This window comes from Salmo salar, chromosome 07 (genome assembly GCF_965601325.2).
Source record: "Salmo salar chromosome 07, fSalSal1, whole genome shotgun sequence".
Taxonomy (NCBI): Eukaryota; Metazoa; Chordata; class Actinopteri; order Salmoniformes; family Salmonidae; genus Salmo; species Salmo salar.
Window position 1 is genome coordinate 56,999,219 of NC_138297.1, and position 25,782 is coordinate 57,025,000.

Sequence of the window (25,782 nt, forward strand, 5' to 3'; positions counted from 1 at the left end):
TCTCAGGTAGATTGCTGTCTGTTGTGGTCGACCTGTTTGCCTCGTACAGAATTCTGCTACAGTACGGAAAGAATATAGGAAGCCAGAACATCTATTTGCGGGTGATGAATTCACAGCATCCTATATGTGTCAGAATCCATTTCCATAATAGTGTATGGTGTGGCATTGGGGGCTGTACATTTAGGGAGATCCCTGCTCTCTGAGAAAGGTGGGAATAAACACTGGTTAGGGGGAAACCTGGCAAAACCCCTCTATTTCAGAAACAGCCTCTGGAGCCACTGTTTGACGGCAATTTGTCGGTGCCGGGCGCCTTAGGACCAACTTAACCACAACACAGAAAGCTATGTCATTATCAAAAACCAATCTTCATAGTATTTCTAATATGACCCCCTCCCCCTACATTATAAATTCTGCCGTCTCTGAAAAAACATGTCATGAAATTGCAAAGCACTCGGCTTGTTAGAATTTACTGGGCCTGGGCTTTGAAGTGCTCTTCAAGGGGCTGTGGGCCTTAATGTGGAAGGAAGGGAGGGAGGGGGGGGAGAGCGAGCGAGAGAGAGAGAGAAGAAAAGAGGATAAGAGAAGGAGAGAGAGGGTAGGAGGGAGAGCGCGAGGGAGGGAGAGAAGAAAAGAGGATAAGAGAAGGAGAGAGGGTAGGAGGGAGAGAGCGAGGGAGAGAGAGAGAAGGATAGAGGATAAGAGAAGGAGAGAGAGGGTAGGAGGGAGAGAGCGAGAGAGAGAGAGAAGAAAATAGGATAAGAGAAGGAGAGAGAGGGTAGGAGGGAGAGAGCGAGGGAGAGAGAGAGAAGAAAAGAGGTATAAGAGAAGGAGAGAGGGTAGAAGGGAGAGAGCGAGGGAGAGAGAGAGAAGGATAGAGGATAAGAGAAGGAGAGAGAGGGTAGGAGGGAGAGAGCGAGAGAGAGAGAGAAGAAAAGAGGATAAGAGAAGGAGAGAGAGGGTAGGAGGGAGAGAGCGAGGGAGAGAGAGAGAGAGAAGAAAATAGGATAAGAGAAGGAGAGAGAGAGAGCGAGGGAGAGAGAGAGAAGAAAAGAGGTATAAGAGAAGGAGAGAGGGTAGAAGGGAGAGAGCGAGGGAGAGAGAGAGAAGGATAGAGGATAAGAGAAGGAGAGAGAGGGTAGGAGGGAGAGAGCGAGAAGAAAAGAGGATAAGAGAAGGAGAGAGAGGATAGGAGGGAGAGAGCGAGGGAGAGGGTCACATGGGGTGATTCTGGTCATATTTGCTTGCCTGCTGAAAATAACAATCCTGTTTTTCCTAACGAGCACATAACTCGCTCGGTGGGAAACATCGGCCAATTAAAAACAAAAAAAAGGCCCCACATTGCTGGTTCATCTGAAATCATGAAGAAAGAAAATGAAAGATGACTAAAACTGTGTTTGAACGCAAAGACTGCAGTATTACCAGCCGAGCTGCTGCTTTAGCTACGTTTCCTAAACCTAACGTGTGTGTCTCTATCCTGTTCTGGTCCTTCACATGCGCTTTCCACGCTTCCGACTGTTATCAGGCTAATCAACCCTGTCTGTGACGGTGTGTTTCCTGTCAATCACACTAGTCGTCACGGTGATCACATAGGTTACATGGCACATCATCAGCGCTCTACATAACTTCCTCCGGGGACGTGGGGGATATATGCAGCTACATCGAGGGGGATCAGCAGGAGGAGAAGATCTGTTCTGAGCACGCTCCAACACCTGAACATCTCCGGGATGGGTAGCGTGTACGTACGTAGTATTAGTGAGGGGTTATGTCGGGTGCCAAAGGCTGCCAAAGGCTGCCACGCTCCAACCTGATAGGATTGTCACGCTCACGGCGACGCAGGGCTCAGATTGGCTCTAAATGAATGCAAATTGATTAATTATCGCATTAAGACGAATTAACTGATGACGAAAGTCAATTTCATGGCCTCTGCCAAAGTCAAGTGGCACTGGAAAAAGGAAAGGGGGATACCTAGTCAGAATGCCTTCAACTGAAATGTGTCTTCAGCATTTAACCCAACCCTCTGAATCAGAGAGGTGCCTTAATGGACATCCGGGGAACAGTGGCTTAACTGCCTTGTTGAGGGACAGAACAACAGATCTTTACCTTGTCACCTCGGGGATTCGATCCAGCAACCTTTCGGTTACTGGCCCAAAGCTCTAACCACGAGGCTACCTGCCACCCCATGAACGGGAGGGGGAGTGAGACCCCCACCCACCCCCACCTCGTTATGGAACACACTAGTGAATGCGTGATTGAGTGAATGACCGAGAGAGAAAGAGAGTGATTGAACCAATAAAAGCAAAGTGTCTTTGAGTATGTGTGATGATGCAACACGCTCATTAACCCCTACTCTGTCCAACCAACCCCTCGTTCCCACGAGGCATGGGACCATTCAATCACAGCCTCCCGTCCAATTCAAGGAGCCAAAAGGGGAAAGACGCTCTCTACGGCTGTAGTGTGTAGTGTACACACTAACCAGCATGTTGTTAGACATGAGACGCCACACACAACCGTTCCAGCTATGTTGTGTCTGAACACATTACTCCGAGTGTGTAGAAAACATTGGTAAGAACATTAATATTAACGGGAAGAAGGTTGTTTTTTAAGGAGAACCATAAAGAAAGACGTCCCTTAACATTGTACATTTGTAATGCCTTTGGGCTGTGGATGAGTGGAGGGGGTTGAGTCTGGGTCAGCTAGAAGAATGATAATGATATAAAATGTGAGGGTTGGTTCCCTCTGTCGATGGCAGGGGGTTGGATGGGTTAGTAGTAATTACATGAGTGGCTGGCCATAGTGCTGCTTCACTGGGCTCGGGCTAACAGGCCTACATAAACACACTGTCGCTCACAACACACACACAGAATGCAAACAGACACAGACAGAAACACAAAGATGCAGACAAACACACACAACCTTGGCAGCCCACAGAGAGAACAATGATGACCATTAGTACAACAGCAACAGGAGATGCTGTACACTAGATCACCTCTTTAAGCTCAGAGGGCTAAACTATGGACCTCGCCTCACACCGACCCATAATGCATCGCGTGAGGGGAGGAGGGTGATGGCAGGTGCAGCCACGCCAAGACACCTGGGATTGTTATTTATTCTGTCTCAAACGTTCCCTCCCTCCACTGGGGAATGACAGACTAATCTGGTGATTTATTCCAGTCTTTCAGAAGCAAAAACAAGCAGAACGTCAGTGTGTTTCTCTGCAGGAAGGTGGAGGATGCAGAAGGGAGATACATGTGAGAGCAGAGAGAGACAGTCTGGGCTGTGGGGCAGAACTGCCCGTCATCCATGAAGCCAACCTCGTGCTAGTCCCGTCTCTCGCACGCCACACACACACACACACACACACACACACACACACACACACACACACACACACACACACACACACAAACCAAAACAACCCAGTCAAAATATCAGACAACCCCCCCACACACACACACACACCCACCTGTCTCCACGTCCTGGGTGTAGAAGTGCATGGTGTCCGTGATCTCGGTGACATATACAGCTCTGTAGTTGGCTGTGCGCTCTTTCTCCTCCATCACGTGCACCACCTCCTCCACCTTCTTCTCCTCGTAGTTGGCCCAGATCTGGGGGGGGGGGGGGGGGGGTCACATGATTAGGGTGAAGCATGACAGAACACGCCCTGTTCTTATGTGTAATATAATGATATCATTAATATGAGGTCTTTCTCGTTAAATTGGGGATCAACTTGTAGGACAAATGACATAATATTCAGTCCACTGTCTTGACTAAAGAACACAGCAAAAAGGACATTTCTCATGTCTAAACCTCCAGCTAAGCATGCCAGTTCCTTATTATACGTCACATGATCCAACATCTAACATACTCAAAACAAACCCAAACCAGACACCAAACTACTACTTTAATCACTGCCAACTCTAACAGAACAATTCATTTACACTCCTAAATGACTCCCATTACTTGATTCACGCCCTGTTTTGATGCCAAAGGGAAATACTGTCTAGAACAAACAACCCCTAGACCAGAGAAGCATGGGTCTGTTATCTAACAGCAACACCAATCCCCTGTGGGACAACCTCTCTCTCTCCCTCCCTCTCTCCATCTTTCCCTCTCTTCACCATCCTCTAGAGTGTTTTTGGTGTGGAAACCAGGTCAGCTCCTCTCCAAGGTTGGCCCTCTGTCAGGAGGGCAGGAGGCTCATTAAGGGAAGAGTGCTCCGCTTGGGGCCACAAATCAAACACTATGGTCGACGCTATGGACGCACAAACACACACGAAAACACACACATGCGCACATGAAAACAGCCACACACGCGTGCGAAGGACAGGATGACAAGAGCTGCCTAATCATCTCTCCACCAGCTGATGTTCTGAGGCTCCTGTGATGGGGTCACTGAACCCCAGTGCCAGGGAGAACAAGTGGAACACAACTTCACAACAACTAAAGTCTCCTTTTCTTGTTTAACACCACAACACAGCTCGTTCTACTCCTTTCATTTCCACCGCAGGCTGTTGTGTTTACTTGCAGGTAAAACATTAAAAAAGATGTTTGTGGTTTTTATATAGTGTAGTGATATCAAATCAAATGTTATTTGTCACATGCTTTGCAAACAACAGGTGTAGACTAACAGTGAAATGCTTAAAGGCCCTTCCAACAATGCAGAGAGATTTATTTAGAAAAAGTAATAACACGAGGAATAAATAGAATGAGTAACGATAACTTGGCTAAATACACAGGGTACCAGCACCGAGTCAATGTGCAGGGGTACAAGGTAGATATTACTATGTTGGATAAATGTTATTCTGCATAGATAATAAACAGCGAGTAGCAGCAGCATGTGAAGAGTTTAAATGTATGTGTGTGTATGTGGCATCAATATGCACATGTGTGCGCGTTGTGTGTTTGTGTGTGTTGGAGTATGTGTGAGTGTGTGGTTAGAGTCCAGTGACTGTACATCGAACCTGTGCAAGAGAGTCAGTGCAAAAAATAAGAATGAAATTAGCAGCTTTATGGCTTGAAGCTGTTCAGGAGCCTTCTGGACCCAGACTAGGCAGCCTTATGGCTTGAAGCTGTTCAGGAGCCTTCTGGTCCCAGACTAGGCAGCCTTATGGCTTGAAGCTGTTCAGGAGCATTCTGGTCCCAGACTAGGCAGCCTTATGGCTTGAAGCTGTTCAGGAGCCTTCTGGTCCCAGACTAGGCAGCCTTATGGCTTGAAGCTGTTCAGGAGCATTCTGGTCCCAGACTAGGCAGCCTTATGGCTTGAAGCTGTTCAGGAGCCTTCTGGTCCCAGACTAGGCAGCCTTATGGCTTGAAGCTGTTCAGGAGCATTCTGGTCCCAGACTAGGCAGCCTTATGGCTTGAAGCTGCTCAGGAGCCTTCTGGTCCCAGACTAGGCAGCCTTATGGCTTGAAGCTGTTCAGGAGCCCTCTGGTCCCAGACTAGGCAGCCTTATGGCTTGAAGCTGTTCAGGAGCCCTCTGGTCCCAGACTAGGCAGCCTTATGGCTTGAAGCTGCTCAGGAGCCTTCTGGTCCCAGACTAGGCAGCCTTATGGCTTGAAGCTGGTCAGGAACCCTCTGGTCCCAGACTAGGCAGTCTTATGGCTTGAAGCTGTTCAGGAGCCTTCTGGTCCCAGACTAGGGAGGCCTTATGGCTTGAAGCTGTTCAGGAGCCTTCTGGTCCCAGACTAGGCAGTCTTATGGCTTGAAGCTGTTCAGGAGCCTTCTGGTCCCAGACTAGGGAGGCCTTATGGCTTGAAGCTGTTCAGGAGCCTTCTGGTCCCAGACTAGGGAGGCCTTATGGCTTGAAGCTGTTCAGGAGCATTCTGGTCCCAGACTAGGCAGTCTTATGGCTTGAAGCTGTTCAGGAGCCTTCTGGTCCCAGACTAGGCAGCCTTATGGCTTGAAGCTGTTCAGGAGCATTCTGGTCCCAGACTAGGCAGTCTTATGGATTTGAAGCTGTTCAGGAGCATTCTGGTCCAAGACTAGGCAGACTTATTGCTTGAAGCTGTTCAGGAGCCTTCTGGACCCAGACTAGGCAGTCTTATGGATTGAGCTGTTCAGGAGCATTCTGGTCCCAGGCTAGGCAGCCTTATGGCTTGAAGCTGTTCAGGAGCCTTCTGGTCCCAGACTAGGCAGCCTTATGGCTTGAAGCTGTTCAGGAGCCTTCTGGTCCCAGACTAGGCAGCCTTATGGCTTGAAGCTGGTCAGGAGCATTCTGGTCCCAGACTAGGCAGTCTTATGGCTTGAAGCTGTTCAGGAGCCTTCTGGTCCCAGACTAGGCAGCCTTATGGCTTGAAGCTGTTCAGGAGCCTTCTGGTCCCAGACTAGGCAGCCTTATGGATTGAGCTGTTCAGGAGCATTCTGGTCCTAGACTAGGCAGTCTTATGGATTGAGCTGTTCAGGAGCATTCTGGTCCCAGACTAGGCAGTTTTATGGCTTGAAGCTGTTCAGGAGCCTTCTGGTCCCAGACTAGGCAGTCTTATGGCTTGAAGCTGTTCAGGAGCCTTCTGGTCCCAGACTAGGCAGTCTTATGGCTTGAAGCTGTTCAGGAGCCTTCTGGTCCCAGACTAGGCAGCCTTATGGCTTGAAGCTGGTCAGGAGCCTTTTGGTCCCAGACTTCTCGCTCTGGTACCGCTTGTCACCAGCTTTTAGCAGCTGGCTAATTATTTAACTGTGTGGTATCATCAGCTAATTACCTTCACAAGGTCTCTCTCTCCCTCTGAGCAGTGTTACATGCTGACTAGACCAGGCACGGGGGTGAGTCTGCGTGTGCCATCGTGTGCATGTTGATTTTGTATATCCACACCAGATGCAATCAGGACACGCAGGTTAAAATATCAAAATGAACTCTGAACCAACTATATTAATTTGGGGACAGGTCGAAAAGCATTAAACATTCACGGCCATTTCGCTAGCTAGCTTGCTGTTGCTAGCTAATTTGTCCTGGGATATAAACATTGGGTTGTTATTTTACATTAAATGCATAAGGTCTTTTTTTTCTGGGTCTTTGTAGAATTTTGACCCATTTTTACGTCACACGTGTTCTCTAATCCGACATTTAATCCACAGATAAAAGAGGAAACCTAGTTAGTTTCTAGTAATCTCTCCTCCTTCAGGCTTCTTCTTCTTCTTTGGACTTTATATGGCGGTTGGCAACCAACTTTACAGTGCATTACCACCACCAACTGGACTGGAGTGTGGACCTCAGTTCATCTTTCAATCACCCACGTGGGTATATGCTCCTAAAAACCAGAGGAGATGGGAGAGATGAGACTTGCAGCACATCAAGCGTTAAAACCAAGTTCTATTTTAGTGCCTGGCTACGCAGACGCTCATTGACGCGTGCGATCAGTTTGGATGAAATTACTGAATAACATGTATGTGTACATTTATTTCGCAATGCTGGCGCATGTAACGCGATGTGTGGTGTGGTCAGCATGTTAGCATGGTAGGCTAATTACACCCTGTGTTTTCTAGGCCTTTTTCGGCATGCTAGCACTAACCAATTACATCTGACGTGTGCAGCGTAAGACATTTACAGGCCCATTTCACTACTGCAATGAGTCGGCTTACTGCCTGCTACCTTGAATTAAAAAAAATATATATATATTTATTATACAACAAGTGACACAGAGCGCCAGCCGAGCGAGCCTTGGCGGGTGCCCTGCCCACCTGGAGACAAAAGACTGGGCCAAACCACCTAATTACATTCAATTGCTTCTTCGTGGTGCCAAATAAAGGGAAGGGACATTTAAAAAAAAAAAAAAATTGTGGATACGACTGACCAGGAATTAATTAAGACCCAAACATGGCCACGCTTCACAAACTTCCACTGGGCTTTTCCTCTCTTTTTCTCCATCCTTCCCTTAGATATTAATGGAGTCAATACCCATAATGCAATGGGGCTTCAGCAGAGGGTAATGACATGTCCGGGCTTTTAATCAAACCTGCAGGACCAATCCGAGTGACACAGATTAGCGTGTCACTGTTCATTACCGTGGCAACTGTCACCGTGGTGGCGTCTCTGTGGGGGTTTGGGAGTCGTTCATGACGATTCAGGCCAAGTGACCTCTGACACGTTGGCCCACGTCACGCTGCCGCAGTGGCAAGGGAACAGGAGGAGAGAACACACACAGAATGCCAATCACAGAGCTGCTTTCACAACGACGATGCAGAAGTGGCCTTCCACATGGTGCTCGCCCCAAACACATTCTCCCCCGCTGTGCCCCAGGCGGATGACCTTCCGTGAGCAACCGACCATTCCTGTTTGTTCCACTTGAATGCAGGTATGTGACTGCTGTTGCTGCTTCGACACAGTAGACGTGAGGGAGCGAGAGGAGTTAGGATTCCAAGCTCCCTGTGTCCGGCTCCAAAAAGCAGAGACAGTAAATCATCAGGCCTCTACTCCTGAAAAGGAAAACGGTTCTATAAGGACAGCAACAGTGTTCCAAACCAAAAGGACGACAGCAACAGTGTTCCAAACCAAAAGGACGACAGCAACAGTGTTCCAAACCAAAAGGACGACAGCAACAGTGTCCCAAACCAAAAGGACGACAGCAACAGTGTCCCAAACCAAAAGGACGACAGCAACAGTGTCCCAAACCAAAAGGACGACAGCAACAGTGTCCCAAACCAAAAGGACGACAGCAACAGTGTTCCGTTCCAAAAGGACGACAACAACAGTGTTCCGTTCCAAAAGGACGACAACAACAGTGTTCCGTTCCAAAAGGACGACAACAACAGTGTTCCGTTCCAAAAGGACGACAACAACAGTGTTCCGTTCCAAAAGGACGACAACAACAGTGTTCCGTTCCAAAAGGACGACAACAACAGTGTTCCGTTCCAAAAGGACGACAACAACAGTGTTCCGTTCCAAAAAGACAACAACAGTGTTCCAAAAGGACAACAACAGTGTTCCAAAAGGACAACAACAGTGTTCCAAAAGGACAACAACAGTGTTCCAAAAGGACAACAACAGTGTTCCAAAAGGACAATAACAGTGTTCCAAAAGGACAATAACAGTGTTCCAAAAGGACAATAACAGTGTTCCAAAAGGACAATAACAGTGTTCCAAAAGGACAATAACAGTGTTCCAAAAGGAAACACCATGAGGGGTAAAGTAGCAAGCTATTAGGACTGTGACCCTCAGTACCCCGCTGAATGATGTGTAGCCGGCGCACGCACGCACACACACACGCGCACGCAGACATACATGCACACACGGTTGAAAACTGAGACCTACTGGATAATGTGAAGGCAGGGTCCATTGCTGTAATGGTCTCCCCCATGATGGAAGACAGACAGAAGCCACAAGAATGATGTGATGCTGGTGATGGTTCCACAGGGATGCTGGCCCATGTTGACTCTAATGCTTCCCACAGTTGTGTCAAGTTGGCTGGATGTCCTTTGGGTGGTGGAGCATTCTTGATCACCACGGGATACTGTTGAGCGTGAAAAACCCAGCAGTGTTGCAGTTCTTGACACAAACCGGTGCGCCTGGCACCTACTACCATACCGTATTCAAGGTCACTTAAATCTTTTATCTTGCCCATTCACCCTCTGAATGGCACACACACAATCCATGTCTCAAGGCTTTAAATCCTTCTTTAACCCGTCTCCTCCCCTTCATCTACACTGATTGAAGTGGATTTAACAGGTGACATCAATAAGGGATCATAGCTTTAACCTGGATTCACCTGGTCAGTCTGTGTCGTGGAAAGGACAGGTGTTCTTAATGTTTTGTACAGCAGGTGTATGTATGACACACAGTAAAATCTGTGGCTGTGTTGCACATGTGTAATCATAATCAGTAGCCCCCACCGTTCAGAGTAGGGCCCCTACAGCACACTGCTGCCATAGTGACTGATGGGTATGGCTGAGTACACTGGTATCAGCATGTTATTAACACACCCAGGTCAACATGGCATGGGGTTTAACATGGGATAATCATGCTATGCTAGTGAAGCATGAACAGTCAGTAGTGACAAATGGTAAGAGATAGCGGAACCAAAGCCTAAGGGTGAACTGTGCCTTGCAGATGTCACAGCCAAACCCCTGGAGGTACTGAAGAGTAGACTGACTGTTTTACTAAAACCCCAACCGGCATTATATACAAACGTGCAAAGAAATGTTCAAATGAACTAACTAATAGCGAATGAAGTAAAAAAAACACTGCAGAGTGTGAAGAGAGGAGACGTGAGTCTGGAAGGGCTTGCAGCAGTACTGGTATAGACTGGAATGGGAGGTCATTTAGAATGTCCTGACAGACTAAGAGACATTACATTCAGAAAATTCCCTTTTTCACACACACACACACACACACACACACACACACACACACACACACACACACACACTGCCTTGATCATGTGTGCACACACACACCCCCGGAACCAGGGGGATGGGGAGATTGGGAACATTGATTAAAGGTGACAGCATGTCAATTCCAATAGAGTGTGTTCGGCCTGGGGGAGACCAAATCTCCATCAACACCCAGAGCACAGACACACACACACACTGGGGCATACCCACACACTCACTCACTGGGGAATACAAACACACACACTGGGGCATACCCACACACTCACTCACTGGGGAATACAAACACACACACTGGGGCATACCCACACACTCACTCACTGGGGAATACAAACACACACACTGGGGCATACCCACACACTCACTCACTGGGGAATACAAACACACACACTGGGGCATACTCACTCACACACACACACACTGGGGCATACCCACACACTCACTCACTGGGGAATACAAACACACACACTGGGGCATACTCACTCACACACACACACACTGGGGCATACCCACACACTCACTCACTGGGGAATACAAACACACACACTGGGGCATACTCACTCACACACACACACACTGGGGCATACCCACACACTCACTCACTGGGGAATACAAACACACACACTGGGGCATACTCACTCACACACACACACACTGGGGCATACCCACACACTCACTCACTGGGGAATACAAACACACACACTGGGGCATACTCACTCACACACACACACACTGGGGCATACCCACACACTCACTCACTGGGGAATACAAACACACACACTGGGGCATACTCACTCACACACACACTCACTCACTGGGGCATACAAACACACACACACACACACACACACACACACACACACACACACACACACACACACACACACACACACACACACACACACACACACACACACACACACACACACACACACACACACACACACACACGAGAAGAGTGAGATGAGGGTAGTAGGGTGCACAAGGACACACACACACAGGTTGGATGAATCCACACTGCTGTCATTCTCTGTTCTACACTACACAATGAACTATCACTCGAGGTAGGACATGTGGTCCTGTGTGGCTCAGTTGGTAGAGCATGGTGTTTGCAACGCCAGGGTTGTGGGTTCGATTCCCACGGGGGACCAGTACGGAGAAAAATGTATGAAATGTATGCATTCACTACTGTAAGTCGCTCTGGATAAGAGTGTCTGCTAAATGACTAAAATGTAAAATGTAATGCCCGCAGACCTCCACATCAGCTTCAGTCTAAACCATTTCCAACAACCCTGCTACTCCTTCTCTGGTGTAGGCTATACACTAGCTTACTTGTCTCATACGGGTTTTATCAAACTATTCTACCCAGAAGCCTTTGCCCTAAATTTCAAGTACTTCACTTGCAGCCTGTTGAAACATGTTTTCAAACCTATCACACAATGTACAAAGTACAGCACTATTCGTTAGCAATTGAGGTAATTGACATTTAGAAAATACGCAGCTGTGGAAAAGCTAGTCATATCTGTGTAGCTGGAAGAGAACGAACGTAGGGAGAGAGTATCGAGCAGCCTCTCTCCAGTTACACCACCCACATATGTAGTTTCATTGTTAATTCATTATCCAATAGTGCACTGCAAACAATAGAAATCAATACAAGTGCTTTTTATTAATAAAAGTTCCCTTTGCAGATCAATGTCAGCCTCTATTACGTTCCTAATGAAGGAGCCTTGAGAAGTGAAAGCCTCATTAAATAAATGGCTGCTCTCTTGCCACGTTTCCCTTCGAGTCTACATCTTAAATGATGAGTGAACCTCGAACGTTCGTCACCAAACACTCACCCAGAGAAAACAAACTGAGCCCAAACTATGCTTGTTTGATGGGAGACACGAGACGAAGCCCCCCAAGAAGATTCAATAAAGTAAATACAGGCTACATGTTCACCTGAACTTCAAAACATTCAGACCTAGTTCCCAATCCCACATTCAATAACAAACATGCACCATTCCTCCAATTCAATCGTCCAACCACAAGGTATTCACTCAGGTCAGGACATAAACCACTACCTCATCCCCACTAGGACTTGATTGGTAAACCAAATGGAATACCAGGCTTTCCTTACAATATTGAGCACAACGTTGTATTAATGAGTAGAGATATTGGGTTGATGGGGGGTTGGTGGGCCTGTGGGTGACCCCGGATTCCTCTGGCTCAACCGTTGCCATGGTGTGTCGAGGGAACTATTCCAGGCTGGAAATGATGAACCAGCCTGGCGAATCAGAGTGCCACTCCAGCCAATCCATCCCACCACTACACAGGCTCAATCTATACCACTACACCACTCAACCTAACTAGGGGCTCTATAGTGCAGCTGTGATCTACAATGCATCCCATGTAAGAACACGGTCATACGCAACCTAGGCCTGGTACGCGTTCGCCAACACAATGACAATCCACACAACGCTTTCTGTAATGGGGATGCGAACTAAGCCTACTATGCATTCATCAGCCACATAGAATATGAATGACAATAACATGAATTAATTCAATCATTGTATTTGTATGGACAACACATTCTGGCAAGCAGTACAACACTTACTGTACATGACAGTGTGCAATACCTAGACCCACTGAGCAATCGGCGACCCACACAACACACATTGATGACCTGTGGTGTGATGGCATAGTGAGCAATTTACTGATGACGCTTTACATACATGTGTACAGCCATGTTAACTTTTTGGTGACAGGGGGCAGTATTAGGAAATTCAGATGAATAACGTGCCCAAATTAAACTGCCTGCTACTCGGGCCCAGAAGGTAGGATATGCATATTATTAGTAGATTTGGACAGAAAACACTCTGAAGTTTCTAAAAATGTTTGAATGATGTCTGTGAGTATAACAGAACTCATATGGCAGGCAAAAACCTGAGACAAATCCAACCAAGAAGTGTGGAAATCTGAGGTTTGTAGTTTTTCAAGTGATTCCCTATGCAGTATACAGTGTCTGTGGGGTCATTTTGCACTTCCTAAGGCTTCCACTAGATGTCAACAGTCTTTAGAACGTTGTTACATTTCTTCTACTGTGAATGGGGAGAGAATAAGAGGTCCTGGAGTATGATGACTGAGAGAATGACATGAGTTCAGTGGCGTGCGCTCCCGTGAGAGTTAGCGGTGTTGCTTTTCATTTCTGAAGACATTGGAATTGTCCGGTTGGAATATTACTGAAGATTTATGATAAAAACATCCTAAAGATTGATGCTATACATCGTTTGACATGTTTATACGAACGTAAATATAACTTTTTTTGACGTTTCGTCATGACATTTTGCGCGCGCTTCCTGCATTTGGAGTAGTGGACTAAACGCGTGAACAAAAAGGAGGTATTTGGACATAAATGATGGACTTTATCGAACAAAACAAACATTTATTGTGGAACTGGGATTCCTGGGAGTGCATTCTGATGAAGATCATCGAAGGTAAGTGAATATTTATAATGCTATTTCTGATTTTAGTCGACTCCAAAATGGCAGGTATCTGTATTGCTTGTTGTTGTTGTCTGAGCGCTGTACTCAGATTATTGCAAAGTGTGCTTTCGCTGTAAAGTTTTTTTGAAATCTGACACAGCGGTTGCATTAAGGAGAAGTGTATCTATAATTATTTGAATAACAGTTTAATATTTTATCAACGTTGATGATGAGTATTTCTGTAATTGATGTGCTCATTCACCGGAAGTTTTGGGAGGCAAAACATTTCTGAACATTACACGCCAATGTAAAATGGGGTTTTTGGAAATAAATATGAACTTTATCGAGCAAAATATACATGTATTGTGTAACATGAAGTCCTATGAGTGCCATCTGATGAAGATCATCAAAGGTTAGTGATTCATTTTAGCTGTATTTCTGGTTTTGTGACACCTCTCCTTGCTCGGAAAATGGCTGTGTGGTTTTTCTTGTCTCGGCGCTGTCCTAACATAATCTAATGTTATGCTTTTGCCGTAAAGCCTTTTTGAAATCGGACAATGTGGTTGGATTAATGAGAAGTGTATCTTTAAAATGGGATATAATAGTTGTATGTTTGAGAAATTTGAATTATGAGATTTTTGTTGTTTTGAATTTGCTGCCCTGCTATTTCACTGGCTGTTGAATAGTGTGTCCCGCGGTTGGGACGCTAGCGTCCCACATTTCCCAGAGAGGTTAATGAATTGTTAGAAGGACAGAATGTGATGTCTATACACAGTGCATCCATCATGGAACAGCTGTATTAATAATGACTACAAGCATGTTAACAGGAATTATCATCGCTGGTAAATGTTTGAAAAACATGCACAGTGGGGGAGGAATCTGTAAAGTGCTTGGCTGATTGGCACATAGGAGGATGTGAACAAGACCAATATCCTCAGTGTGTGTGTGTGTGTGTGTGTGTGTGTGTGTGTGTGTGTGTGTGTGTGTGTGTGTGTGTGTGGAGCCAGAATGTGCGTTTTACACGATCTGATATGCTGTTTTAATAAAACCATCGATCAAAAACAGGGAGGCATAAAATCCCTTCTCACTTGTCTTAAGTGCAAATGTTCATTTTTCAACCATCTGGGTGATGAGAGGGGTGGTGGCTGGTGGAGCTTAGAGAGCGATAGAGGGTTAACCATGACTGATTTAACAACGAAGACCGATGTTCTCGTCAGGTAACACACGGGGAGATGTGGGCTGAACGGTGAATGATTTGACTGATTGCAATCACTTAAGGTAAGAACACAATCCTCCGACAACACAGAGCAGGTGACTCGTAGCAATTTTCTTATTTGGTGCATATCACATTTCCTCCTGATCCAACAACGAAAGAAAACCATAGGGCTCGTCTCTGATTGGATGGGTGCTTGATTGACAGGTTGGGGACCCACACACCAGTACACTGGGGACAACGGTAGAATGTGTGGACATTTGCTAGGCGGTATGATGTATGGAGGAGACCTGGTTATCCAAGGACATTAACCCAATCACCAAGGTTAACAGGGGGTGGTCACAGAGAATTAACCCCTTGTGGCTCGCCCTGTCTCAGGGGATTAAGCGAGAAGGGTGGATGTTTGTGTGTGATGATTTACGGTGTCTGTATGTTAGTATGAGGGCTAAGTGTTTCTCACCTCACTGCCCAGCAGCGCATGACTGCCTTGAGCACAACACCGTAATAAAACACACATGTAGGTGACACAAGCATATGTAGTCCACACACACACACACACACACACACACACACACACACACACACACACACACACACACACACACACACACACACACACACACACACACACACACACGGCCTTGGGAAGACAGGTGGGGACAGGAGGGTGAGCTAGGACAGTATCGTCACCACAATAACACGCTGGCTTATTGGCTGTAAGGACATACTGATAAACACAATAGCCCAACATAGAGGCCAATTTAACAACACTACACTAGGGCTGGGTCTATATACATACCAATCCCAACACACTAGGGCTGGGTCTATATACATACCAATCCCAACACACTAGGGCTGGGTCTATATACATACCAATCCCAACACACTAGGGCTGGGTCTATATACATACCAATCCCAACACACTAGGGCTGGGTCTATATACATACCAATCCTAACACACTAGGGATGGGTCTATATACATACCAATCCCAACACACTAGGGCTGGATCTATATACATACCAATCCTAACACACTAGGGCTGGGTCTATATACATACCAATCCCAACACACTAGGGCTGGGTCTATATACATACCAATCCCAACACACTAGGGCTGGATCTATATACATACCAATCCTAACACACTAGGGATGGGTCTATATACATACCAATCCCAACACACTAGGGCTGGGTCTATATACATACCAATCCCAACACACTAGGGCTGGGTCTATATACATACCAATCCTAACACACTAGGGCTGGGTCTATATACATACCAATCCCAACACACTAGGGCTGGGTCTATATACATACCAATCCCAACACACTAGGGCTGGATCTATATACATACCAATCCCAACACACTAGGGCTGGGTCTATATACATACCAATCCCAACACACTAGGGATGGGTCTATATACATACCAATCCCAACACACTAGGGCTGGGTCTATATACATACCAATCCCAACACACTAGGGCTGGGTCTATATACATACCAATCCTAACACAGTAGGGCTGGGTCTATATACATACCAATCCAGGGCTGGGTCTATATACATACCAATCCCAACACACTAGGGCTGGATCTATATACATACCAATCCCAACACACTAGGGCTGGGTCTATATACATACCAATCCCAACACACTAGGGATGGGTCTATATACATACCAATCCCAACACACTAGGGCTGGGTCTATATACATACCAATCCCAACACACTAGGGCTGGGTCTATATACATACCAATCCTAACACAGTAGGGCTGGGTCTATATACATACCAATCCCAACACACAAGGGCTGGGTCTATATACATACCAATCCCAACACACTAGGGCTGGGCCTATATACATACCAATCCCAACACACTAGGGCTGGGTCTATATACATACCAATCCTAACACACTAGGGCTGGGTCTATATACATACCAATCCTAACACACTAGGGCTGGGTCTATATACATACCAATCCTAACACACTAGGGATGGGTCTATATACATACCAATCCCAACACACTAGGGCTGGGTCTATATACATACCAATCCTAACACACTAGGGCTGGGTCTATATACATACCAATCCTAACACACTAGGGCTGGGTCTATATACATACCAATCCCAACACACTAGGGCTGGGTCTATATACATACCAATCCCAACACACTAGGGCTGGGTCTATATACATACCAATCCCAACACACTAGGGCTGGGTCTATATACATACCAATCCTAACACACTAGGGCTGGGTCTATATACATACCAATCCCAACACACTAGGGCTGGATCTATATACATACCAATCCTAACACACTAGGGATGGGTCTATATACATACCAATCCCAACACACTAGGGCTGGGTCTATATACATACCAATCCCAACACACTAGGGCTGGGTCTATATACATACCAATCCTAACACAGTAGGGCTGGGTCTATATACATACCAATCCCAACACACTAGGGCTGGGTCTATATACATACCAATCCCAACACACTAGGGCTGGGCCTATATACATACCAATCCCAACACACTAGGGCTGGGTCTATATACATACCAATCCTAACACAGTAGGGCTGGGTCTATATACATACCAATCCCAACACACTAGGGCTGGGTCTATATACATACCAATCCTAACACACTAGGGCTGGGTCTATATACATACCAATCCTAACACACTAGGGCTGGGTCTATATACATACCAATCCCAACACACTAGGGATGGGTCTATATACATACCAATCCCAACACACTAGGGCTGAGTCTATATACATACCAATCCCAACACACTAGGGCTGGGTCTATATACATACCAATCCCAACACACTAGGGCTGGGTCTATATACATACCAATCCTAACACAGTAGGGCTGGGTCTATATACATACCAATCCCAACACACTAGGGCTGGGTCTATATACATACCAATCCCAACACACTAGGGCTGGGCCTATATACATACCAATCCCAACACACTAGGGCTGGGTCTATATACATACCAATCCTAACACAGTAGGGCTGGGTCTATATACATACCAATCCCAACACACTAGGGCTGGGTCTATATACATACCAATCCTAACACACTAGGGCTGGGTCTATATACATACCAATCCCAACACACTAGGGCTGGGTCTATATACATACCAATCCCAACACACTAGGGCTGGGTCTATAAACGTACCAATCCTAACACACTAGGGCTGGGTCTATATACATACCAATCCTAACACAGTAGGGCTGGGCCTATATACATACCAATCCCAACACACTAGGGCTGGGTCTATATACATACCAATCCTAACACACTAGGGCTGGGTCTATATACATACCAATCCTAACACACTAGGGATGGGTCTATATACATACCAATCCCAACACACTAGGGCTGGGTCTATAAACGTACCAATCCTAACACAGTAGGGCTGGGTCTATATACATACCAATCCTAACACAGTAGGGCTGGGCCTATATACATACCAATCCCAACACACTAGGGCTGGGTCTATATACATACCAATCCTAACACACTAGGGCTGGGTCTATATACATACCAATCCCAACACACTAGGGCTGGGTCTATATACATACCAATCCCAACACACTAGGGCTGGGTCTATATACATACCGATCCTAACACACTAGGGCTGGGTCTATATACATACCAATCCCAACAAACTAGGGCTAGGTCTATATACACATACCAATCCTAACACACTAGGGCTGGATCTATATACATACCAATCCTAACACACTAGGGCTGGGTCTATATACATACCAATCCTAACACACTAGGGCTGGATCTATATACATACCAATCCCAACACACTAGGGCTGTGTCTACAGGGGGGGAAAAAAGTATTTGATCCCCTGTTGATTTTGTACGTTTGCCCACTTACAAAGAAATGATCAGTCTATAATTTTAATGGTAGGTTTATTTGAACAGTGAGAGACAGAATAACAACAACAAAAATCCAGAAAAACGCATGTCAAAAATTTTATAAAATGATTTGCATTTTAATGAGGGAAATAAGTATTTGACCCCTCTGCAAAACATGACTTAGTACTTGGTGGCAAAACACTTGTTGGCAATCACAGAGGTCAGACGTTTCTTGTAGTTGGCCACCAGGTTTGCACACATCTCAGGAGGGATTTTGTCCCACTCCTCTTTGCAGATCTTCTCCAAGTCATTAAGGTTTTGAGGCTGACGTTTGGCAACTCGAACCTTCAGCTCCCTCCACAGATTTTCTTTGGGATTAAGGTCTGGAGACTGGCTAGGCCACTCCAGGACCTTAATGTGCTTCTTCTTGAGCCACTCCTTTGTTGCCTTGGCCGTGTGGAGAGTTTGGAATCTGATTGATTGATTGCTTCTGTGGACAGGTGTCTTTTTTACAGGTAACAAGCTGTGGTTAGGAGCACTCCCTTTAAGAGTGTGCTCCTAATCTCAGCTCGTTACCTGTATAAAAGACACCTGGGAGCCAGAAATCTTTCTGATTGAGAGGAGGTCAAATACTTATTTCCCTCATTAAAATGCAAATCAATTTCTGACATGCGTTTTTCTGGATTTTTTTGTTGTTATTCTGTCTCTCACTGTTCAAATAAACCTACCATTAAAATTATAGACTGAACATTTCTTCGTCAGTGGGCAAATGTACAAAATCAGCAGGGGATCAAATACTTTTTCCCCCCACTGTATATCACAGCACAGGAAACCACTGTGGCTCAGCCCACTCATCCAAGAGGTGTAGGGTGTAGTAGCACCTGGGGTCAGCTTTTAATATTGTGCACTAATGGATTGGGGGAGGGGAAGCTGATCCCAGATTTGTACCTAGTTGAAACTTCACCCCAGAGCCATATAAGCAAGACTTCATTCTTTCCAAAAGGATAAACTCCAATGCCCACCCACCACACACTTAAATCACACAGATACACACAGGCAGACACACACACAAACACACACACACACAGTGGCGGTCTAACAAGCCGTGAGCTCTAACAGCCCTAATCCCTTTTTCCCACCCAGTCTCTCCCAGACAGCATCGAAATCTCGAGGACAAGACGGGAGAGGAGGAGAGGAGAGAACGCAGCGATACCTGGATGTGGTTACTTAGCAAATAGATTATGCATTAAAACTGAACAGGTGGTGCGACTGGTGGTGAGTATTGGGAGGGTGAGGAAAGGAGTGAGCAGCTGGGAATTTAAACAGAGAGCGAGAGAGGAGTGTGAGAGTGAGATGATGGGGGAGAGAGAGCGAGAGACTCTCCTTAGCCTCTCATATCACAGCCAACAGATGTCCGTAGTCGGTCGACAGCGGGCGGCGGCTGGGCGAGCAGCGGTGGGCTCCTCAACCCCCGGCTTTCATGACTAATTTCAGAAAATGACCCTTAAGCTCTCTCTGGTTGTAGCCTTTAACTTTTTCAAATTGACACAGGAGCTCATCCACCATTCACTTTACTGGTTCTGGGTTAGCACTTGGCGCTGAGTGCTAAGGAGTTTGCCGTGGCGGACGCTATCGCCACCTGGATACCGAGGTGACCACAGCATGGCGTAACCATGGAAACAGGAGGAAAAGCATGCATGCGGAAAAATCTTGTGACACACATGCAAAGATGAACACACACACACATCTCTGTTTTGATGCGACCCGGGCTCTCTCCATCATTCACATGAACACACACTTCTCCCTCTTTTACACACACATACGTTAGCCCACTGGGGGAACCATTTTAACACATGGAGCCTTATGCAACGCGGCCGTTTTCTGCTAGCGGTGTCAATCGGTGGTCATTACATCCGGCCGTGGTTGGGAGTCCCATAGGGCGGTGCACTATTGGCCCAGCGTCGTCCAGGTTTGGCTAGGGTAGGCCGTCATTGTAAATAAGAATGTGTTCTTAATTGCCTAGTTAAATAAAAGGTTAAAATAAAATGAAAACTAAAACACCAAGCTACAAGGACATCATCAGAAGAAAAACAAAGTGGCGTCATGCAATTAAAGCTGTTGTAGTCTGCCTGACGAGGGTGTGTGTGGGTGTGTGTATACAGTGCCTTCAGAAAGTATTCATACACCTGGACTCATTCCACATTTTGTTGTGTTACAGCCTGAACTCAAAAAGGATTACAAAAAAAAATATTCACCCATCTACACACAATACCCAATAATGACAAAGTGAAAACATGTTTTAGGACATTTTTGCATATGTATTGAATAATTACTTAAAGTATTCACACCCCTGAGTCAATACATGTTAGAACCACCTTTGGCAGCAATTACAGCTGTGAGTCTTTCTGGGTAAGGCTCTAATCAGTGATGTGTTGTGTTGTGTTTGCCCCAAACATAACGCTTTGTATTCAGGAATTAAAGTTAATTTCTTTGCCAAATTTTTAGCAGTTTTACTTTAGTGCCTTATTGCAAACAAGATGCATGTTTTGGAATATTTGCATTCTGTACAGGCTTCCTTATTTTCACTCTGTCAATTAGGTTAGTATTGTGGAGTATTTACAATGTTGTTGATCCGTCCTCAGTTCTCTATCACAGCCATTAAACTCTGGCTGTTTTAAAGACCCCATTGGCCTCATGGTGAAATCCCTGAGCGGTTTCCTTCCTCTCCGGCAACTGAGTTAGGAAGGACACCTGTATCTTTGTAGTGACTGGGTGTATTGATACACCATCCAAAGTGTAAACAATAACTTCACCATGCTCAAAGGGATATTTAATGTCTGCTCTTTTCTTTACCCATCTACTAATAGGTGCCCTTCTTTGTGAGGCATTGAAAAATCTCCCTGGTCTTTGTGGTTGAATCTGTGTTTGAAATTCACTGCTCGACTGAGGGACCTTACAGATAATTAATTATGTGTGGGGTACAGCGGTGAGGTAGTAATTCTAAAATCATGTTAAACACTATTATTGCACACAGAGTGAGTCCATGCAACTTATTATGTGACATTTGAACTCCTCAACTTATTTAGGCTGGCCATAACAAACACTACATTTCAATTAAATCCATTTTAAATTCAGGCTGTAACAACAAAATGTGGAAAACGTCCAGGGGTGTGAAACCTTTGAAGGCACTGTATGTGGTCCGCATTCATTAAAAAGGGCAGGAGGTTGCAAATGCAAGGAAAAGAGGAATTAATTTCCCAACGCATCAGTGAGTGAGATGTTCCAAAAGACAGGAAATTTTATACAATGTCCCTCAATGTTCCCGTACATAATTGTTCTTAAACAGTAGCTTGCTTAACTTTTCCAGAGCGCAAGGGTTCAAATGGGCTGTTCTAAGTGTGTGTGCGCACGCTACTTGAATGTAGTCTCTCTGTTCCCAGTGTATCACCTCCTGTCTCTCTCTCTTCCTAGTGTATCACCTCCTGTCTCTATATCTTCCCAGTGTATCACCTGTCTCTCTCTCCATCTTCCCAGTGTATCACCTGTCTCTCTCTCCATCTTCCCAGTGTATCACCTGTCTCTCTCTCTCCCCAGTGTATCACCTGTCTCTCTCTCTCCCCAGTGTATCACCTGTCTCTCTCTCTCCCCAGTGTATCACCTGTCTCTCTCTCTTCCCAGTGTATCACCTGTCTCTCTCTCTTCGCAGTGTATCACCTCTCTCTCTCTTCCCAGTGTATCACCTGTCTCTCTCTCTTCGCAGTGTATCACCTCTCTCTCTCTTCCCAGTGTATCACCTCTCTCTCTCTTCCCAGTATATCACCTCTCTCTCTCTCTTCCCAGTGTATCACCTGTCTCTCTCTCTTCCCAGTGTATCACCTCTCTCTCTTCCCAGTATATCACCTCTCTCTCTCTTCCCAGTGTATCACCTGTCTCTCTCTCTTCCCAGTGTATCACCTGTCTCTCTCTCTTCGCAGTGTATCACCTCTCTCTCTCTTCCCAGTGTATCACCTGTCTCTCTCTCTTCGCAGTGTATCACCTCTCTCTCTCTTCCCAGTGTATCACCTGTCTCTCTCTCTTCCCAGTGTATCACCTCTCTCTCTCTTCCCAGTGTATCACCTGTCTCTCTCTCTTCCCAGTGTATCACCTGTCTCTCTCTCTTCCCAGTGTATCACCTTCTCTCTCTCCATCACCCTTTATCTATCCAGCAGCAGAGTGGTTTCTATGACCTTGGTGCTGCATTCTCTCTCTCTCCCCCTCCCTCAGAATAAAGTGGGTTGGAATTCCTTCTTGATGAAAGTAATCCTTTTCCCCCCACTACATCCCCCATCCTCCCCCTCCAGCTGCTCGGTTTATAAACCTGCTGGCTTATTGTGCGTGTGCACGCTTTGTGTCGTATCGGAGGAGAGACGGTAAAAAGGGGAATAGAAAAAAATAAACAACCTCCAAGTTACATATACACATATGCAATTAAAAGCCAATTAATCAACTTTTTAATTAACCGACTACTTCACCCAGGCTGCCATGGCAACATGGAGGGGAGATGGCGAGGGAAAGGAAGAGAGGAACAGAAAATACAGAGAGCGAGGGATAGAGAGACAGACTAGTGCAGCGACAGAGATGAGAAAATGCTGAAGAGAGAATGGCCTGCTTACGTAACTCTGTTTCTCCTTCAGGCGAGAGGGAGAGAAAGAGAGAGAAAGGGAGAGAGAAGGAGAGGGAGAGAAGGGTAGGCAGAGCTGATCTGATTAGAACATAATAATAAAATGACCCATTCACCAAACTTCAATGGGGGGGGGGGGCTAACACAGTCAGTTAACTGAGATGGTCTGACCCACATCAGTTGGTTTGGGTCATTGAGCCAAATGCTTGTTCTGAAAGGGAGTAAGTCAGGTGACTAAATAGTCATGTGTGTGAGGAATTATCAATGGGGCACAGAGTACCATGTTAAAGTGCCATAGCAGCCAGTGAGAAAGCTTGGTACAGCCACTGGTATGATGTGTTCCCCTTCACCTACTGGGGAATGACTACTTCCTCCCTCCTTGATTGGCAAGTGGGAACAGGGCCCGCCCCTTGCTGACCCTGTCACCACTAATAGAGACACAAGTACACGTATGTGCACACGCGCGCGCGCACACACACACACACACACACACACACACACACACACACACACACACACACACACACACACACACACACACACACACACACACACACACACAGCGCGGCTAGCTAATCCAGACAAGACTACGCCTTCCACGCCTTCCTCCCTCCCTCCATCCATCCCCTCTCTCCTCCAAAGACCCGGGGACAGTGACAGCACATGAAAAAAGGCCCATTTATTCTCTCATTAAGGAATGGTGTTTTCTGTCAGCTCCTAACCCCCTCCCCCTCACTCTAGCCCCTCTAACCTTAACCTATGGTCTGTTAGTGCATGTGTGTTAACTAGGTATGTGTGTGTGTGTGTGTGCTCCTCAATGTGTGTGGAAGTGAAAGCCAGTGCAGGTTTACGGGCGCTATAAAAGCCCCCAGGGGGTCAGTAGGGGCCTGAGCAAAGGTGAAACTGATGGCTTGACAGAGGGAGAGGTGGAGAGTGACTGTGTGATTGATGCTGTGAGGACCTTAACTTAACGGCCTGCTACAACTCTGGAGGGGATGGACTGTCAGGGCCTGGGCAGTGGTAGGTGAAAAAACATGTAGAGAAACCAACACAGAGGCAGGCAATCACACACTGATACAGATGGACACGTGGCAACACAGATAGGCCTAACAATGAACACACACACACACACACACACACACACACACACACACACACACACACACACACACACACACACACACACACACACACACAGGTAAAACAATGACAACTCCAACTCAATGCTATCACAATAAATGCCCCTGTCAAATGAGTACAGTGAGAGTGAGTGAGGTGAGAGAGTGAGTGAGGTGAGAGAGTGAGTGAGGTGAGTGAGTGAGTGAGGTGAGTGAGTGAGTGAGTGAGTGAGTGAGAGCGTGAGAGAGTGAGAGAGACAGAGAGAGAGAGAGAGAGAGAGAGACAGAGAGAGAGAGAGAGAGAGAGAGAGGGGAGAGAGAGAGAGAAATGCATTTAGGAGTGGAATTGGCTGATGATCTAAGAATAGTCCTAGCCTTCTACAGAGGAGGGCCCTGCAGGTAATAAAGAGAATTGATGAGCCGTTAGATCTAGAGTTAGGCTCCAGTCCTACAGCAGGATCACCCAGCTTAGAGCTGTCTGGGGGGGGACCTCACAAAACCACACAGGATGCAGTCTTTACAAATGTCGGTCTGTGTGGTGTTTGTGTTACACCCCAGAGCAGACTGGACATGGAAGCAGGAAGTGCATTGCAGTACTAGGCACCCCTGCCTGTGGCCTAGCTACCTAGTGTAGAGTAGAGGCAATTACCTACAACTAAACCTGTTAACTTTGTACTCCCTGTAGTTCTCATACTGATACACTGAACAACAATACAAACGCAACATGTAAAGTGTTGGTCCCATGTTTCATGAGCTAAAAAAGACCCCAGAAATGTTCCATATACGCAAAAAGCGTATTACTATCAACTTTTACGCACATATTTGCTTATTTTACCTTTATTTAACTAGGCAAGTCAGTTAAGAACAAATTCTTATTTTCAATGACGGCCTAGGAACAGTGGGTTAACTGCCTTGTTCAGGGGCAGAACGACAGATTTGTACCTTGTCAGCTCGGGGATTTGATCTTGCAACCTTTCGGATACTAGACCACGCCAGCCCAGGACCTCCACATCCAGCTTCTTCACCTGCAGGATCGTCTGAGACTAGCCACCCGGACAGCTGATGAAACTGTGGGTTTGCACAACCAAAGAATTTCTGCACAAACGGTCAGAAAACATC

At 46.2% G+C, this 25,782-nt stretch overlaps 1 protein-coding gene across 1 annotated transcript in view; it reads right to left on the minus strand.

Moving 5' to 3' along the window:
• snd1 (staphylococcal nuclease and tudor domain containing 1) overlaps positions 1 to 25,782 on the minus strand; it is a 320,313-nt gene that overhangs the window by 65,365 nt on the left and 229,166 nt on the right. The window contains exon 18 of the mRNA XM_045722231.2: positions 3,464 to 3,605. Within this exon, the coding sequence (XP_045578187.1) occupies positions 3,464 to 3,605 (142 nt within the window). The remainder of the gene's footprint in view (positions 1 to 3,463; positions 3,606 to 25,782) is intronic.